We start from the raw sequence: 21106 nt of genomic DNA on the forward strand, positions 1-21106 counted from the left end.
TATTCAGGAATCCAGAATTTTAGTTACTTAGCGAATGTGTACGGATATTCGACCAGTCATATTTTTGTACCAGCAGTTTTCTATGTACAAGTCCAAGATGTCGTTTTACCACAGGATTCATTAAAAATTGGTTTTCTTTTAACTTTTGTAAAAGTTTGTTTATACATTATTATTGCCAACTAGACTGCCAAAGATGGCTCTATTTCAACGGAATGGGGAAAAGAAAACAGCGAACACCCGACGTACTGTAGCGCAATAACTATAGTATGTACGTTTAAATGACAGTAATAGTTATTGAAAAAGGTATATGCACTACATCAAGACCACATCGTCATTGCCATTTGTTATGGACACAATTGACAGAATATAAACACACAGGGAAAGAACTCTACCATAAAACCTCCATTTCCATAAAGATCGCATATACATATTGTATTAATACAAATATTAAACCTTTTGTAACACATTCAACAGCAATAACTTTAACACAACAGCATTTTGAAGCTAAACGTAGACAAGACAATTAAAAAGGCAAAGTGTGTGTATTTTAGGTATGGAAACTAGATATTAGTGAAACCTGGATTGCCGAGAGAGAGAGAAAGAACTTGTTTTGTAATTAAAGTGAATTCTTCAAAATCATGTCGAAGTTTCCTTAATGTTTACATCACGTGATGAGCTCCGGGCCGACAGCGTCTGTTACTCCTACACTTATCATTGAACCATAAACGGCTACGTTATTTACAAGGTACCTGTAGCCCTTCTGGTGAATAGCGACCAAGTGAATATAAATACAGAATCAGATATTACCACGGTTTACTACTTTGAGTACATGAAGTACATGAAAAGTCCCGAAGTTAAGAATAGGGGCAAAGTGAAAAGCGCTATACAGTCTCTGATGGTTTCCCATTAGTGACCGTCACATTTCATTCTTCCTATAAAGCTTGAAGGGCATGGACTCCAGGCTAGGTGGTATATTAGTGAGAAAACTTGACTTAATCGCAAGTAGAAAAGTCTTTACTGAAATCTCTGCATAGTCCACAAAACTAAATTTTACATTTTGAAATAATTTCGTGAATTGCTGAAAAACCGTGATGCAAGTCATATGTCAAGTTGTATTTTGCATCTAAACTTTTTCTGGGGAGTAGTATTGCATGGCGTTCCCTAGAAACTAAATTCGGGATCTGATTCTAATTCTGATTCTGATGGGCATATTCTAATGAATCTTGTGAGCAACGTTATCTCAGTCAAACCTCGGAGATGCTCAATAAGCTGTGCAGGACAGGTTACTAGGCAGATTCTTGGTTGTGATATCAATGTCTCCTTTGACCATTTGACATAATTATACAATAAAGTATTTGACAAGTATTCGAGTACCCTCAAATCTATCAGAAAGACAGCGCCAAATGTAGGTCAAAGGGCGTGACACTCGGGTGTACTTCATGTTAAGTTTGCTTAGATTGTGTAAAGATAACTATCAACCAATCAGAGGGAATGATTTCGTTTACTAAAACGCACCGGCGCACTGGTCACTTACCTTGCAGACTCCACCAGGTAACCTGTAATATTGTTAGGTCCCTCGATAGACTCTTCCGGATCCGATCCATTGCTATACTTTGGAGATTGTCACCATTACACAACAGATTGAATTAATGGATGACACGAAGGGCTTAAACGGTGATTACGAAGTGGGTATGACGGACTCGAAGAAGTCAAAGGAAGGGGGGTGTTTTCTCACGAACACAGCTGGTTTTGTAGTTGCAGTCATCGTCTGCCTACTTGTGACTGGTGCAGTTTTGGCGACCTACTACATCCCCGATAGGAGCTGTCCAAGTAGTCCTCTTCCAACCATTTCCGAACCCGAGGAAAGTAAAATGCCAACACCTGTTGAAGTACCAGATGTAGAGCCCACAGTTGAAGGACGATTACCAGATACAATCATACCTTACCACTATAATGTCCGTCTAAAAGTCTTTATGGACGAACATTTATCTTACCCTTCAAGTGATGGCAGTTTTATGGACATCCAAGGTGACACAGAAATACACGTCGATTGTGTCAAATCCACGAATGAAATCATAGTCCATAATAGAACAATGACTATAAACAGTGTCACTGTAAAAGATACGGATAGCAACCAAGAAATCACAGTTGAGTCCACTGACGGCTCACAGGTCGAAAACCGATGGACAATCATAACAACAGCCTCGCAGTTACAAGCAGGTCGTAAATATACTATCACTCTAGAATATGTAGGTACTTTAGACCAGGCAGATTACCGGGGATTTTACAACGATACATATACAGAAAACGGTGAAGAAAAGTAAGTTAACACTCAAAGTTCACCATTTCTAAACCAGTTAGTTGTTAACTCAGTTTTGACGGGTTATTATCTGTTACTGACTGCATGAATTATACTGATAGTTACAATTCATAATTTATTATTGTTATGAATTATAGCCACACGTGACACGTACAGCAAACGTTTGTTTCAGTGTACATAATTGTTACATTTGTCGATACTAATGTTTTAAAGCAAATTTCAAAAATAGTCCTCGGCTTCATGTTCCTGACCCAGTATTCTTACATCATGCTAATTCATAAGTTAACGTGGCATGCTTTCTAGTGTATGTTTCTGTTTGCAAAGACGTCACATAACGGCACGTGTACGCTATCTAAATCACTGCATCGGTTTATCAACGAGACAAATCCAGACTTATCTGATACATTACTCAAATTACAAAAGGTCGGTCGAAAACTTACCTAAGCTTACATTAGGAAGGAACTTGGGTATTAAAGACTGCATTTTACAAACAATAACATATGTGGGTACTCGGAAAGTTGGCAAACTCGAAAACAGTCTACTTCTCTCATATCAGACATCCATCAGATATCATGCCCTTCTTATCAGACATAAATACATAAATCACATATAACGATGTTTCTGTGACGTCTCTAGCTGAAGATGCAGTTCAAAATATATGTTGATACTAGCCAAAAATTATGCAAAGGTATTGTGTATTTTATCGACAGACATTACCTGGCGTCGCAGTTTGAGTTTAGGAGAGCACGTAGTGCTTTCCCATGCTTTGACGAACCAGCTCTTCGTGCAAATTTTACGACAACTTTGGTTTACCCACACCAAGATGGTCGGATAGCTCTTTCTAATGCCGAGATCGAGAGTAATACTGTGGAAGAAGATGACAATGGCAATATCTGGAACGTTACTAAATATGAGACAACAGTAGCGATGGCTAGTTATCTCAATGCCTATACAATCGGTGAATGGACGTGTATGTATAACACCACACGGCATAATATTCCAGTAAGATGCCTTTCTCAATCACTACATTTGCAAGTGCGTCTACTCACTGGCCCAATTATATACTTTGCCCACTGAATAGAAGATGTACGGCCGCAACTAGCATGTTTACTGGTTAGTATGGCCCGCTACACTCTGCCATGTAACCATTTACCCTGACAGTGAACAAGTGTAGTTGTCGCAGATTCATATATTCAGCCAGTAGACATGCTATGTATAACCACCTGTTGATTCAATCTATATACTAGTATACACTGCGTCGTATTTTCTACTTTTCATCATTAAATTGTCTTCGATATTGAATACTGTTCAAACAACCCTTTTCCTTGGCACATATCTTTAGAAGATTTTAAAACTTTTATTGCAAACGACATATTTGATTTCAAGTTTAACCCATCCATACTAATTCATCTATGATAGCAACCAATAACGCCATCTAATGTATTCATTCTCTACCAGGTCATATAGTTATAACACTAACTTATATTATCACCCAAACATTGTACATCAAAAGACACGTTCGGGGCAAGAGATATTCTTCTTTCTGTAGTATTTTATTCATTTGAAGCACTGGCTCCTTTCTTTGTATTGATAGTGTCAACCATTTACCTTCAAAGCTGTAGTATTCTCTCTCGCACGAGTTGTCAACATATACTGGCATCAGGTATACTCTTTTGTACATAACTTTACAGATACCCGAAATGACACATTAACATGTATATTTATGGTATTTGTAATTTTGAGAAGGGATTATTTTTGTGTAAATTAATGTTCTTCTTTGTTTCAGTTTGGAGTTTGTAGTCAACCTAGTTTAATAGAACATGCAGAATATGCCCTGTATGTTGGAATGGATCAAATATCAATGTTTGAAGATCTGTTTAACCTAAGTTATGTACCGTCAAAAATTGGTACGTGTGGCATTCTCACGCATTAGAGTTCTTGTCATTTGTGCTTGTTATGGCGTTCTTGATGATGATGCGCTTGATGATGATGATGATGATGATGATGATGGTGTTGGTGGTGGTGGTGGTGGTGGTGGTGGTGGTGGTGGTGGTGGTGGTTGGGTGAGGAGGACGAGGATGATGAATATGACGAGGAGGGGGTAGGGGTAGGAAGAGTAAAGGAGGAGGATGGCAACGGTGGTAGTAGTATAGGTAAGGACTTTATTGTGTGAATTATCCTATTAAATGTGACTGTTTCATCTAATTCTTAAGTGAATGTTATTGGTTATTCGTTTGATATCCATTTCTTTTCATGGTGATATATTTTCATGACAGACATGCCAGCCTTACCATTCTTTTTCCCTGGTGGCATGGAAAACTGGGGTCTGGTTCTATACAGTGAGGACTATATGATTTACGACTACAATAATGACACCCCCGAACGAAAGAAAAATGTTGCTGCAATTATTGCTCATGAACTTGCACATCAGGTAAAATTGCGAATTTTATTATTCAGATCTGATTCAGATTCAGTCGTGAAAAAGGGATTTATGCTTGAGATGATGATGATGATGATGATGATGATGATGATGGTGATGGTGATGGTGGTGGTGGTGGTGGTGGTGGTGGAGTGGTAATGACTTTTCTCCAATGAATTTGATGCATGCACTCTAAATGAGAGACGACTACGATATAATTTGTATCTCAATTATTTTCATTTCAGTGGTTTGGAAATGCTGTCACTATGGAATGGTGGAACGATCTGTGGTTAAATGAAGGATTTGCAGAGTTTTTCGAGTATTATGGTTTAGATTATTCAGAGAATGGATATGATGCAGTAAGGAGTATCATAGTGATTGTATTGTTATCTACTTGACAAGTGTCTTTTTTAACACTCACTAGCAGAGAATGTGACATGGCACATTCAAATTATACTAGTGAGGTCTCTTTCTTTGTAATTCAAGACCATCTGCTGATAGTTCATATATAATTAATCATTTGAAATCAAAATATGACAGGAAGGTAAATCCAAAACAATATAGAAGATAAAGGAATGTTCCAATTCAGTGTTAAGTTGAGTGCGCAGATCTATAGCATGGTATGCATATGGTGCTAATATTTGAAGTTGGTAACATTTTCGGTGGGTTTTTTCACATCAACAGTTTGACCAGTTTTTCTTGAAAGACAATACTTATCGAGCATTCGTTGCGGATCAAGTTGGCACTTCCAGACCAGTTATAACACCAACAACTGCCAGTCGAATGGTTTACCAAAAGGTTAATATATTACTTTTTCCTAATTCCTGGATTAGTGACGCATTAAGCTAGAAGTGTGAATCCCAAAATCAGTAAAAAAAAACATAACAAATAAACATTTCTACACTAATAATTTATAAAAGTGACTATTCACATTTGATTTTATACAACGTTAACTTCTGGTCCAATCTTTTTCAATTTGCTAAAGTGTACCAAAAACTCTATTTACAAGATTAATAGCTAAGATAACAAATATTTCATTTTCCTAAAGGCAGGTACTTTGATCGAGATGATGAGATCGTTTCTAGGTGAAGACGTGTTCTTTGAAGGATTACGTCGTTATCTGCACAAATATGAATGGGGTAATACTGTGTCTGACGATCTCTGGCAGTCACTGACTGAGGTAAGGGATCATGCATCCGTTTTTGAAAAACTCTGATGTTATGTCCAGGCCACTTCTGTCATAAAAGATAAGATAGTCCCTATACTAAGGTCAACTATAGGATGTACCATGGTAATATGAAGTATTCAGGTTGGCTGCCCATAAATTATGGTCCAACATTTCAACCATACGTTGGGAGCACTTTGATGATGAGGGATATCCTAAAAGTTTGTTTTCCTTTAATTATACAGACAGTAGAAGACTTATGGGGAATTAGTATGAAGGAAAGCCTTGGGTATGACATGAAAGACATCATGGACACGTGGACTCTACAGATGGGATTCCCCGTTGTAACTCTGACAAGAACTGGGACCAATATGATAACTGCTGAACAAGAACACTTCTTACTTGATCCTAATGATGAACCACAGGATAAATATTACACAAATCTCAGGTAAGATGATATGACGATATGTATCTACGATTTAATTACAAATATTACTATGGATCAACAATTCGATGATTAGTTCTGCTATCAGGGACCCATTCTCATTATTAAAATCTGAACTTTAAGCAGAAATCGCTTACCTAAACGGTTTACAAAATGTCACTTTAATGATAAAAAGGTTCCGTTTTTAGTCATTGTTCTTAATATTTTCATTGAAAGACAATTTCAAATTCTTTGTAACATTTTCCGATAGGTATGTTTGGCACATTCCTTTGACATATACACACGAAGCAGAGAAGGAATACGAAGTACCAAACACTTTGTGGTTACATAAAACTGGAGGTAAGAATTTCAGTTATTTCAACCCAAAATTAGTGTTATTCATTGATACTGAATCGGAAAGACATTTGGTTAAAATCACCATTAATTTAATATGTGTTGTACATTGAGGCAAGCAAATGGCTCAAACCTGGAAGGTCACCTTGCAGTATTTAATACTTAAAGTTGTGTTATTAAAGAAAAATGGATATTTCAAAACAAATCGACACATTTGTCTTTTATGTGTAACTAAGGAAATATTGCCCTGGAGGGACTAACCAATCTACATTGGTATCTGGCAAACATAAACCAGTCGGCTTATATTCGAGTCAATTATGATATGGACAATTGGAGACTTCTTGCAAAACAACTGTTGGTTGATCACCAGGTAAGGGTACAATATAGCATGTGGTTAATGTGCATTTACTTGGTTTGGATAAGTGTTTGTTATGATTCATTCATTTTGACCAATGTTTGATTTTCGTATTATATCAGAAGACGAGACAAAACACGCATCTAGGAACTGGAATCACAAAACATGGAAGACAAACGCCTGAATAAATGTACAGTCTTAATATAACATAAGAATAGTTTAATGTATTAAGCCAAATGACATTCAAGCAAAATTAGCTTCATGTCTGTAACGTATGTACGTAATCACGATATATGTTTATAACATGGTTTACAGGACAAAGTTATCAAAGGAAAATGTTACGTACAACCAATAAGCTTTTTCTTCTGCTTTTTATGTCTCGTTTCAGGCCATACCAGTCAGAAACAGAGCCCACCTTCTCGACGATGCATTCCACCTGGGTCAAGCTCATCGCCTAGATCACGTGATTGCCTTAGAGATGATGCAGTATTTAGATCAAGATGATGATTATATACCATGGCAAGTGTTTTATGCTGATCAGTACTACACGAAGTGTATGTTGTGGAGAACTGCAGCATATGCAATGTACGAGGTATGTTTGTAAATTTAGAGGACTGGTTTCTGATACTAGGTGAACAAATGCACTACCTTTTTGAACATTTGGATTCATGGCGATATCCAACATCATGTAAAGTGAAAACAGGAGGAAAATGAAGAGAAAAAAGGTCAAAATTCATATGTTTCCCTGCATGTACGTTCGCAAGATTGCCAATTTCGTGATGAAAGGGGTGGTACGAATGTTTTGATGGTTGCAAGGACAGCTTAAGTCACCAGTGTTGCCATGGTACACATTTCATTACATTACAAAGTAAACGTAACACAAAATTGACAGACCGTTCATATTTCGGCTACCTGGACGTTTTGCATTGTTTTTCATCTATAGCACGAATTGTTAGAAACTTGCATCTCGTATTTTATATCTTGCACAATCATGCATTCAATTTTAATATCTGGTTCAGAAAAACAATACCCACAAGACTCACTGTTCACAACTTGAACCATAGACCCTGGTGGAGGGTCTATGCTTGAACTCTCCATTTTTTTGTACAGAAATATATCTGGTATCTGGGATCTCGCAACTATGAAATGCAGGGTTGGCATTTCGATTACAAAAATGATGAAGTTGATTAGTAAGTGAAAAGTTAGTTATAAATAAATATATAAAAATTTTCATTAGGCCAAATAAAATAGTGTGTTTCCGATAACCAGATCAACCCTAGTTTAAGCCCCGGGCCGTAAATAATTTTTGGCATTCAGAAAGGTAAAAAGGTAGCAATTTACTTCTATTTCCATTTACACCTTCATACCTTTTGCCTCATCTGCGGTCACAATTTAAAAAAAAAAATCATTTTGTTTTCATTTACTTCTTTTACACCTCATCAAACTCGCATGGATGTATTGTGACCAACGAGTATCTTATCTTGGGGTTCCAAGTAACATTTTAACAATTTAATGTAAAATCAAACAAAAATTCCAACCTACCTACCTTATTTTCTGAAGTCATGTTATCGGAAACAAATTTTTTTTTTTATTTTGCCTTACTTGCCAAACTCCACCATAAACTCTATTGACATTGTAAGTCTCTGGAAATATACTCATTATACAAATATATTTATAACTTACCTGAAATCGTATCAATGTCTCATTTTGCATTGAAGGCAAAGCTAGTGAACAGCAGTTTTACATATCCAATTTCTTGCAAAGATGTGAGCAGTGCGCAGACGATGAATGCCAAGAGCCTCGATATCACACTTGAACGTCACTTCCGTTAGATGTTGATACGAACGATGGCTGGTGATCTAAACAGCCAAACCGATAAAACGACCAACCTTACGCGATAAATATTTGGCTTCAAAAACGAATGTGTTTAAACAATCCTAAATCAATACTGGAATGTTTATGCCAATACTCATGTCACTGTCATTGTTTTTGAAGTTACAGACAATTGAACACCTTGAGAATAGCGTGTGATTATAGCCATGCTGACTGTGTAGAGTCTGCGTCTGCGCAATACAAAGAATGGATGGCGAACCCGGATGATAACAAGTATGTATCTTGTCAAGATGTGGGGGCTAAGAATATCGCGATTCTTAAAAAAGGGGGCATTTGTCACAGTTTTCGATTTGAAATTTCAAAATGTGAAATATAAATGAGTTTGTTTTTGACATACTGGTCGCTGAAATAAAGATTTATCATCACTTTCACTTTTTGTGAGCAATTAATGTAAATTTTGTAATCACTGTACTTTAATGTAGTTATACACATTTACATATTATTTACGAAAACATACACGACATACATAAAGCATGACAGTATGTGTACAATATTGAATATTGGAAATTACTATCAACATTCTTGTCGTCTTGTATATTGACTGATTAACCATAGACAGTGGAGAAGAATATGGATTAATTGAATAATGAGCTGCATGCTCTCATCATGCCGAAAATAGGAGTACAGTAAATCTATCTTTTGTATCATTTCCATTTGTTAATCATTTATTACACAAAAATATTGGATATGATTTTACAATATATTTTTTGTGATTGCAGGATAGAAATTAACATGCGTAGTACCACATACTGTACAGCAATTCGTTATGGCAGTAACGTCGAATGGAACTTTGCATACGAAAGACAGAAAGTGGATGTCGATGAAGGAGGAAGATTGCGATCAGCTATGGCATGCAGTAGAACACCTTGGAACTTACAGAGGTAGAAAATATTACAAATTGATTGATAGACGTCATATCAATTCCCGAAGGAAATGAACAAGCTGGGCGACACTTAGCTATTTACCAATGTATATATCAATATGGTTGATATTTGTTGTAACATTAAAAATGATGGTGGCCTCAAAAGTCTTTTGTATTTTTTGTATTTCATATTTAAAAAAAAAACAAGTAACTATATCCAAACAAGATAAAGGGATTACAGATCCCTAAAACACATGTTTTGCACTTTACATTTCAGATATATGGAAGAAGCTCTAGAAGGCACGGAATTTGATGCTAGTACAACTATCGAATATGTACAAGATAACTCTGGTCTTGGATTTGATGTAGCATGGGACTTTACAGTGCAGAATTTTGATGCCCTTCTAGAGATGTGAGTATATATAGAGTTGCAGAAAATGAGTTCAGGTTATCTGAACATCATCTTCAGTATTAATGGCAAGGAGAAATTCAAGCTGTTAGCGGATAATTGCATAAGTCTTCTATTTATCAATTCATCTGACTTCATATTTTTTTCAAAGGTATAGTGAAAGTAGTGCCTATGGTATTGTGTGGTCATTTGCCAGTAAAATGAATACAGAAAAAGATCTTCAACGGGTAAGTTGAATACTTACAGACAAAATTACTGAGTTTGTACATATTTTTTACACATTGTAGTGAAATCAATACTGAAATTTTGGTTTGTGTTGAGGTTTTTTCCCCCACATTGCAATTGTGCATTACAAAAAAACAAAAACCATCCAAACGGTGTGTATGATACATAAACCTGTGAAAAAAATGGTTTTACATTTCTATAATACCAAAGTATTCTGTATGACTAAAATCTTTCAGCAGGTGGTATTCTTATAATGTGTCATTCTATATTGTCTTTCATTTGTTCAACAGCTAAACGCCTTTGGTGAGAAGTATTACGACATGCCGGGAACAGAAGCCAATAACTTTTACGATGCAGTGGAGAAAGTACAAACCAATATCAAATGGGTAGAAAGGAATATGGCAGACATACAAACGTTTTTAAAAGCTGTTACGTCCAACATGTCTATGTAAACATTTTCAGAATGTTGCGTTTTATTAAAACGTCTATCTTACACATCTCTGAGACATGACCATGAAATATGAACGCCGACAAAAATCAAACTGAACTGTAAACTGCTGTAATTTTATATGTAACATTACACATTGAGAAGGATAGCTTAAGTACACAATTTGAGAACTAACTGAAGGTAAAGTAAGCTGGAAATTGATGCTGAGTAGTCTCCAATCAACAGTGGATTGAAATTCACTGAACTGAACCAAATGGAATATAGTCTATAAAATATCGAAGTTCATTAAGCTTATTGTTCATCAACACATTACCTCAAGTCAGACCCATATAGAAAATAGTGGTCTGAGATTCTACCCACTCATCTTCTATATCTGCTCAGATTTATGACATAAAGGCAACATACTGGGTCCAGACACAATAGGTGATATATTCAAATAATAAACTACGTAAATGATCTGTAAATGTTAGATTATGACACCTGTGGAACATTTCACACACATCAGTTTAAGCCATTTGAAAGGTTACAACACCTTACTTCAAAGCACACTATAACATAACTCAAAGATTGTCATCAACAATTTATATAACAGGATAGTCTATCATTTAGATTCACTTTCAATATTTGTCAATGTGTGACACGGATTTTTTCACTAGATAACATAAACTGCCATTAACAGCAAAACATTTCATTTCCACTGCAGGTGACTTGGTGATATTTCATTTATAAGCTACATACATTTATACAGACATTAACACTTACAGATACCATGAAGTTAGCTATATCTCCAATTAACGCTACATCTTTCGAATTATTATATAAAAATGTACACACTTAGAAAACACATACATACATACATACATACATACATACATACATACATACATACATACATACATACATACATACATACATACATACATGCATGCATACACACATATATTCAGATAGGAGTTGACGAATGAATCCTATAATGTTCTTTTAACCTTAGCCATTGTGAGGCATTGTCATTGGTAATGAGTAACAGTTATGATAGAATTTTATGTAATTCGGTCTGTATTTACACATTTAAAAAGATTGGCCTGTTTTGGAGTCAAAAAAAAAAAAAAACTTTTGCTGCTATTTATGCTGAGAAACAGTTGTCAGCAAATATATTTCAGCAAAGTAGAATATTATAGTCTTTGTATTTCAGTATATAACCTATTGTAGGCAGAATATGCTGAAACATCAATGTTTTTAAATCATTCATATTTCTCAGATTGGTACATAAAATCGGCTCACGACAGCAGCACTGATAGTCAATATTTCAGACTTCAAGTTATTGATTCATGGATTTATATGTATTTGTATGCCTTTCATTTGTGAAAACTAGATTTAATCCCAACATACAAATAAATAAATAAATAAATAAATAAATAACAGCACCACTGTGTGTCACAAATTCCAATCTTTTCATAAAATATAAACAATTTTATTGGTTTTTCTTCTCAGATATTTCCCATCTTGGGAAATCTTGTACAGGAGGTTCTTAAAATATTCATAGAAAATGCAGTAATAGAAATACAGTAATAAAAGTTTATAAAAATAGCGCCAATGGCATTATAGCACAACTGTATTTGGCTGTTGCTAGGCATATTTCCTTACATTTTTGGAATCGTTATTCACTTACCTATCCCAGGTTTAATCGTTGCAATATCATCAGTTGGCTGTTGCTATGGGTGTGGTCTTGTTGCTCGGCATATTTGCATAATTTTAAAAAAATCTTTATTCAATTAACTACCAATTCCTATGTTATTGTAATATGCATAATCATTTCACTGTTGCTAAGGGCCTGGTCATGGTTGCTAGGGCCAGTTGTTTCAAAATGTTTTGAACAAAAAACTGCAGAATAACACCTCCAGAAACATTCCCACAAAGTTTCAGCCCTATTCACCATGTAGTTTTCAAGAATAAAGTTTTTGACCAAAATATAGATTTTTAGACCTGATTTGCATATCGCTGATGGGATCATCATGTAGTGAATGCACCTTCATCTACACATCTGTATATGCATCCCCAGGAAATTTCAGCCCAATCCGCTCAGTAGTCTTGGGTATTATAGAGTTTTGACCAAAAAGACACATTTTACACCTAATTTGCATATCACTGAAAGGATCATCATGTCATCAACAATTCTGAATCTAAACACCCCTAAGAATGCTCCCATCAAATTTCAGTCCCATCTGCTCAGTAGTTTTGAAATTATAGATTTTTAATCAAAAAGACACATTCTTAGCCCTAATTTGCATATCACTGATTGGATCATCATGTCATGAATAATTCTTAATCTAAACACCCTAAGAATGTGAGTTTACAGTTTAAGTTTTTTGACAAAAAATCTAATTTATTTAACCCAAAACACACATCTCTGACACGACCATTTTCATTTGAACAATTTCCCAACTCCAAAAGTAATGTCCCCACCAAAAAATAATTCATCCATAGTACAGACAGACGACAGACGAACAGACACCGCACCATGCCTATAGCACTTGAACTTAATTAGTTCAGTTGTGCTAACTAGAGACTGAAATCAACATCCCTACCAGATATCAAAATATTGTTCCCAGTGGTTTTTGACTTTTAAGTTTAAGTGTAAGTCAACCATAGATAGGCAGACAGATGGACAAGACTCTTTATCATGTCTGTAGCATGAATGAACCTGTTTTAATCATAGACAGCGTCTATGTTCAACTGTGCTAAAAACAGTGTTTCCAAGCAACCTCAAACAGAGGTTAATCTTGATGCCATCAACATAGAGGTGTGAAGTAGCCCATACAAAATTTAAATGATTTCACGACAAATAAAACAATAACCTTTCATTTCCAGACTGAGTCAAAGCATTTTCCCACACCAAGAATCACGTTTTTTGACCCAAAACACACATCTGAGGCTATCATTTTCATTTGAACAATTTTCAATCTGCACACCAAAAGTCATGTCCCCACCAAATACGATCTGGCATTTTTGACTTTGTCGTTTGCACACACACACACACACACACACACACACACTACTGAACCTAACCTCAGTTCAGTTGTGCTAAAAATGAATCTTTTCGTACAATATATGTAAAATAATGATGTTCAGCTATAAAAAATGTACATTTTTCTTTAATATTAAAAATAATGATTAAATATTGACACTATTATACTATGAATCTAGGTGTGAATGAACTGTACCACCTAAATTCACCAATATTCTTAATAAGTGTATTCACAATACTGCCATTTCTGTGTATGTTGTAGTAAATACTATTTGATATCTTGTCAAAGCAAGTAACAGACAATAGTGTTTTCAGTAGCCTACAAAATGAGGTGATGAATACAAGGAATACTATTAGAATATAGTCCAAGCTTTCGGATAATTTGAAAATAGTCTGCAATAAATATAACTGATATATTATCAATGTGTAACACACACACTATTTAGAAAAGTAGTTTGAGTTTACTGTTAATGTTGTAGTCCTTGAACTATATGACATCTGTGATATTAGAGAGATTTAGATATACATGTTAGAATTATGTAGCAGCACACAGGAGCATGATCATGCAGGCATACACGTAATGACGCATACAGAGTTTTGTTTAGCTATACATTCAGAACTCAAACTTGAAAGTTAAAGACAGTGGAATGTGCATGTGCGCATTGACATCTTCTGTCCTGAAGGCCAAACACATGACTTTGTTTTCCAAACTTGTCTGTATTTTAGACATTGTTCATTAAAGTACCCAAAGGAAAACCCAACAATTAGTTTACAGTTACATTTCCGAACTTTATAAATTTATGACATTCAGTACAAGAAAAATTACTAAAACAGAACATGTATTTACAGTTACATGTAGACCACCTTTTTTTTGATGTAGCATCATCTAATACAAAATGCGTGGCATGGGTTGCTCGGAATCACTTGACTATGATGCTATGCATATAGAACACATGCAAATACGTGCATCTAAACATCTCTATTCTAATAATGCACTATAATACAGTAAGAAAATTTACAGTAGAGAACCAGGGACCAATGTATAAGAGAGAAAAATCAACTAAGCCTTCAGGCTTGCAACTCAAAGAAGATTACTTAGTCTGCTTCAATTCAAATCCTCTGATTTCTTTTTTTTTAAAGGTGAGCTTCTATGAAATTCAGACCGAATGCAGTGTAAAAATTACTCAAGCTGAATTATACATGCCTTACAGCAATGAAATTATCATTCAGCTGTTTAGATATACAAGTGTCAAATCTTTGATAACATATAAAATATTCATTTATAATACATTGTTTTGAGAGATAATCGATTCTGAATATAGACTGGATCCACTGCAGCTGGTTTCAAGAATTTACATCAATCTGTATTAAAATATACCTAAACCTCAGGAAGGTCTGAATATCACATATAAATTAAAGTTACTAAATTCAGGTGACCCTAAGTTATTCTATCCTGAAGTAGGTGGCCAACGTGTATCTGTATGTTGTGAACGCACAGGATTTTTTCAAAGGTGATATTATGTTTAGCTGCAGTGTCTTGTGCCAAAATAAATCAGTATGAAAAGGCAACCCCTTTGACTGGTAAATTCTGAAGAACCATAGGTAATAAAGGCAGATTTATTACAAACCAATGAAAAAAGTGTAAGTATATTTTAATAATAAATTATCATCTGCAAAAATAAAGTAGACCATACGATGGAAAAACTGTCTTTCCTCTAAATTCTGTTGTGCCAAAATAAATAGAATGTACAGTCACAGTAATTCTGTCAAACCCCTTGAGGTAAATTAATACACACCTTACTTTAACATAGACGCAACAAACATACAAATACAACGTGTACAGTCACAGTAATTCTGTCAAACCCCTTCAGCTAAATTAATACACACCTTACTTTAACATAGACACTACAAACATACAAGTACAATGTGTACAGTCACAGTAATTCTGTCAAACCCCTTCAGCTAAATTAATACACACCTTACTTTAACATAGACACTACAAACATACAAATACAACGTGTACAGTCACAGTAATTCTGTCAAACCCCTTGAGGTAAATTAATACACACCTTACTTTAACATAGACACTACAAACATACAAGTACAACGTGTACAGTCACAGTAATTCTGTCAAACCCCTTCAGCTAAATTAATACACACCTTACTTTAACATAGACACTACAAACATACAAATACGATGTAAGTAACAGTAGTTCTATCAAACCCCTTCAGCTAAATTAATACACACCTTACTTTAACATAGACACTACAAACATACAAATACTGTTGATATGTCATATTAGACAGTGGCAAGAGAAAATGAAGCACCATGGTAAATTGACTTGGCAGAGTCAACTCAAATGTTAATCTTGATTCTTGTGATTCTTTAAACGACTCATCTTACAACAACCGCAGGGCAGTCTGTGTTCAAATCACAGATAGTGATGCCTTGTGGGTGATAATTAAATTCATTATGTACAGGTGATATAGCTGGAGACAATATGTCATCACACAGAAAATCGCTCAAAGGAGATCGGGTCTCCAAGAAGGTAATTAAGCTTGAATCTACGTGTACTTATAATACAACTCAGAGTAAACATTTCACTTTAAACTAGTGTACAAATAAAGATTGTTAATACATGTACTATGTGAGAATTATCTGAAGATACTTCAGTGGTTTCTATACTTGGAGACAGCAAAGCACTAAAAACTCATCCATGATAAGTGGGAATCTAGACAAATGCTCTGCTACATCAATATTGGTATGGCAATAGTCTTAGTATTGCTAACCATTTGGTTTCATTCAAACGTTCTCACTATGACAGGAGACAATCAGTCTTTCAAGGTCTTACCATGCAACTTGAAGGAATTCTCCTCTGGGCCATCACATTTTTTTCTCAAAGTCATCAATTTGACATCAGACAATTTGATTTGACATCAGTCAAAATTGTCTATTGAAATATATGCATTGACCTCCAATGATTAACTTTTCATGACCTTTTGACTTCTTGACTCCTGATTTGATATGCTTTTGATCTCTTACTCTCTGATTTCATGCGTCTCTTTCCTCTTTTGCATTTCCTTCTGTTTTAACAGTGACATCTTACATTGTAATCTTATCAGCAGAATTGTTGGCATCTGTCATGACTGCAGGGTCTGTCTTTGGTGTTCATCTTTCCTTGAAGAACTTTCAATTGCACTTGATTCAGCTGTTGCAACAGCATTTTCAGAAAGTTTCATCATGGCCAGGTATCTGTTTATGTAATGGAAAAATATTCAAAATTCTTATAGTACTTTTCAGAATTTGATAAAATGGCTTGACATGACATAATATGTTACATTAAAACTATCGTTTTTATTGTGACTAGTGAACAACGCATAAAGTACCACCATAATACATTCCACTTGAAAATTATACTTTCCCTTGAAATATGGCATGTTTAGTTAAAAGTATATGAAAATAAGATTTTATGAATATAAGATATTATGGAAATACGATTTTATGGATAGATATACATGTTGGCAGACATGCGATATAATAAAAGCATCATGATTCTTGGAATTCACTCCAGGGTATATGCAAGCATGGAAATACTCATGCATGCATCCATGCAAGTATGCACATATGCATGCCTGCACATGCACATTCATGTACGCACACACACACACATGCACATTCACACATACTCACACACAATACAAGTGTATGCACACATGCTCAGTAATATAGCGCACAAGTACATACAGCAACTTTCCTCATACAAGAAAACTGAGAAAAAATTAAGAAAGTTTAAGAAAGGACAAGAGTAGAATGTGGTGATGTGAGTGGTATATATTCTTGACACAGTTTTTCTTGTACCAAGATACTTTGAGAATTTTTTTCTTATAAAATCTTAACGTCAAGAAAATAAAATTCTTACTGCAAGAATCTTCTTGTTACAAGAATTCAATTCTAGTTTTCTTCTGTTGAAGATTTCTTGGTACAAGAATGAAATTCTTATTTTTTCTTGTTCACCTATGAATTCTTGATACAAGAATTTGATTCTAGTACATCCATACTTTTTTCAGTAATAAGCCCATTGGTTTGTGTTGCACATATAAAAACCATTATAACTTGCAGCCACTGATCACAAATTTGCTATGCAAATTAATCAACCAAAGCTCAATCTTCCTAAATAATTATAATTTATATAAGACTGTATGTAAGGACATAATCATACCTTTCAACTTTTTCATCAAGCCACTTTTTATGTAATAGTTCATCTCTCCAAGATGGTGGTATCTTGTCATAACCTAGCTTACATCCCAGTAAGGCACCAGCGACTGCACCATTAGTGTCGGCATCACCAGCCTAAAGGGGAAAGAATTATAGATTTAAGATTTACAAAAATGCAATAAATGGAGAAAATCAAGTAAACTTAACCTTACTTTGCAGATATAATCGCTATTCTCCATTCAATCATTTTAGTGTTCTGGTTGTAAGTATTTATAGATTCAAAAGTACGGTACCGTATTACTTGTCTTAAATAAAGATTTTTTTGTATAGCATAAGATATCAACAGTAAAAATCATGGAAACATCATGTATAATTCTATGTCAGTTAAATTGTGTGGTATTAGCCATATTAATGTAATGTAAGCTTTTCAATTTCCAACACAAACAGTTTTAGAAAGCTGTGTCTAAAGCTTTCGTCTTTTCACTTAGGACTTCATCAGCAGACAGACTCAGCTTTCTAAAACTGTTTTTGTTGGAAAATAAAAAGTTTATACTACATTATATCATATATATATTTTTATTTTATTATATTTTATTTCATTTCATTTCAAGGATGACCTACAGGAGAAAGGACATATCATTTACAGGCTCCTTTTATAAAAAATTCACCAAGTAAAATTACATCAAGCACAACACTTACAGGTGAAGCTAACATTTAAAGTACTACAACATAGCAAAATTTAACAGACTAAGAATTTAAAAGATGATATCCTATATATAGAAGTGTTACAAATTTTGACAGAAAAATTTTTTACAACCAGGAGTGACGAAGCTGAATACATGTTGTTTTCCCAAGCATGTTTTGGAAGTCAAGGAAAACGATGGTGCATTCAATACAAAGCTAATGGAATACTAAACCAAGTGTTTCTATCTTTCTGGTGAACTTTATTTTAATCTGGAACATCTATCTTTTGAAAGTTTCATGAAACAGTCAAATTAGTACTCTAAGAAGCAGTCATCAGCAAACAAGGTTACCATGGCAACGATAACAATTATCAACTAAGAATGCAGATGAAACTTTTGTAAATCTGATATTCCATGCATGCTTTATATGAAAATTGGGGAAATTATGTTACCTCCATAACAATGGCTGTTAGTGCTTTCCTAAAATCATCTTGTTTGAAGGCCCAGAAAGCTGCTCCAAGACATTTATAGATATAGCCAATCTTATTATGTTCATCCAGTTTTAACTTGGTAATGTCGGTCTCATTCATGTATTTCTTCAGTTCTTTTCGCTGCAAATTTCAACAAAAAAGTCGTAAAACGTTATTGCTGTTCATCTTGGAGTTCAATATCTGTAAAGGCTCATGAAACATTTCATACAGGGATTTAAAGATTTATATATAGAATAACAATGTAAACAAGAAATAGAATTGATTTTCCTCCAGGGAAGACTTTATACTTTTACTAAATATGATAAAGCAGTTGATATTGTTTTTTGTGTATTACATTTTAATATAGTCATTAAAAATGATAACACGAAACTCTAAAATCTCCTTAATATTGCAACTGGTGAAATATGAGCCATTTTTCTAGTATTTCAAGTGTGTATTACAGTGTCCATGTGGACTTATAGTTACAAACATTATATGTATTAGTGTCCATGTGGAATTATTTACAAACTGATCTACGTATTACGGTGTCCATGTGGAATTATTTACAAACTGATCTACGTATTGCAGTGTCCATGTGGAATTCACTATAAACAGGACTAGAGGTGTTCTCTCTGAATATTGAATATGTTGGATAAGAACATATATTCATGTGATTTAGGAGTAGTGCATTTTCATGGCTTGAATTTATGTTCTAGATTACAAGGTGCACCATACACATTTACAAAGTTATACAAACTGACACACACACACACACACACACACACAAAATTTATGAACGTTCAAAATACATACACACAGACCTGCATGAACTATAATTTGCATTTTTAGTCGGTGGTTGAAACCAAATTAAATCATCTAATATTATTAGCAGCTTATCAAGTCAGTTGGAGTGCATCATTACAGCTGATTCGTTGACAACAACAAGCATTTTTTACATATGAATATTCCCAGCCAAGTATGATTAAATGATAAATTAGACAAAGAAAGTCTGTCATTGTAGGCTCATTACAGCGCCCTCAGATGGTAGGTTTATGAAATATAAGATGTACATTTGAGATAAACAACTTTCCAAGTTGTTGAAATGATGGAAATCTTCCTTCTTGTAAACAATTTTGTGTTTGTTCTGAATGAGGAATCAACAAAATTATAAAGTCTTCCCTGGAGGAAGATTAATTCTATTTCTTGTTTACATTGTTATTCTATATATAAATCTTTATGGGCAACAATATAGTAATATAAACTGGAATTAAACCATACCTGTCCCCATGCGAGACGTTTTTTAGCTTTACTATAACTTTTTTTAATTACGACAGGAACCAACACTTCACCATTTCTACCTCTATGTTTTCCTTGTAGCATCATTGCAATAGCAGTTGTCAAGGCAACACAGGCAGCTGCACACCTAAAACACCATCAAAAGGATTTTATAAAAAAAAAATTAAAAATTGAAGGAAAAAGAAAAATGGGGTATCTGAGAAAATTTGAACAACTACACATTGGCTATTAATAGGTATTTTTTTACAAAAACATACACACACATACATACACATACACACACACACGCACACACACACAATCAATCATACAAATAAGTTTCCGTTTAACCATGTACAAGCCAACTTAGTTGTATCCGTTTGAACAGAAACTATGGGATTTCTGTTCTGGTTTTTTCAAATGAAAAAAAAATACATGTCTATGTTATTTGTAGTGCTGGAAATATGAGATAAAACATTCAAAATCATCCTTATTTTCTCCCTTTTTTCTTGAAAGTAGCATGCACAGGTATATTGTAGCGAAATGTATTCATCAATATTTCC

The 21106-nt window shown here is 34.5% G+C and overlaps 2 protein-coding genes across 2 annotated transcripts in view; one reads left to right on the top strand and one right to left on the bottom strand.

The window, feature by feature from the left end:
* Positions 1-10878, top strand: part of LOC144433517 (uncharacterized) — a 120309-nt gene extending 109431 nt beyond the window's left edge. The window contains 18 exon segments of the mRNA XM_078121828.1: positions 941-977; positions 1641-2320; positions 3031-3322; positions 4107-4227; positions 4597-4751; positions 4985-5098; positions 5424-5537; positions 5788-5919; positions 6150-6352; positions 6600-6688; positions 6919-7052; positions 7426-7629; positions 8148-8227; positions 9033-9143; positions 9650-9811; positions 10070-10219; positions 10365-10428; positions 10717-10878. Of these exon segments, the coding sequence (XP_077977954.1) occupies positions 941-977; positions 1641-2320; positions 3031-3322; positions 4107-4227; positions 4597-4751; positions 4985-5098; positions 5424-5537; positions 5788-5919; positions 6150-6352; positions 6600-6688; positions 6919-7052; positions 7426-7629; positions 8148-8227; positions 9033-9143; positions 9650-9811; positions 10070-10219; positions 10365-10428; positions 10717-10878 (3004 nt within the window).
* Positions 10879-12367: 1489 nt separating this feature from the next.
* LOC144439075 (ADP-ribosylarginine hydrolase Tri1-like) overlaps positions 12368-21106 on the bottom strand; it is a 12384-nt gene continuing 3645 nt past the window's right edge. The window contains exons 5-8 of the mRNA XM_078128331.1: positions 20547-20691; positions 19251-19409; positions 18120-18250; positions 12368-17152 (exon numbers count right to left, since the gene is read on the bottom strand). Coding sequence (XP_077984457.1) covers positions 17041-17152; positions 18120-18250; positions 19251-19409; positions 20547-20691 — 547 coding nt within the window. The 3' untranslated portion in view covers positions 12368-17040. The remainder of the gene's footprint in view (positions 17153-18119; positions 18251-19250; positions 19410-20546; positions 20692-21106) is intronic.

The sequence above is a fragment of the Glandiceps talaboti genome, chromosome 1, assembly GCF_964340395.1.
Source record: "Glandiceps talaboti chromosome 1, keGlaTala1.1, whole genome shotgun sequence".
NCBI lineage: Eukaryota > Metazoa > Hemichordata > Enteropneusta > Spengelidae > Glandiceps > Glandiceps talaboti.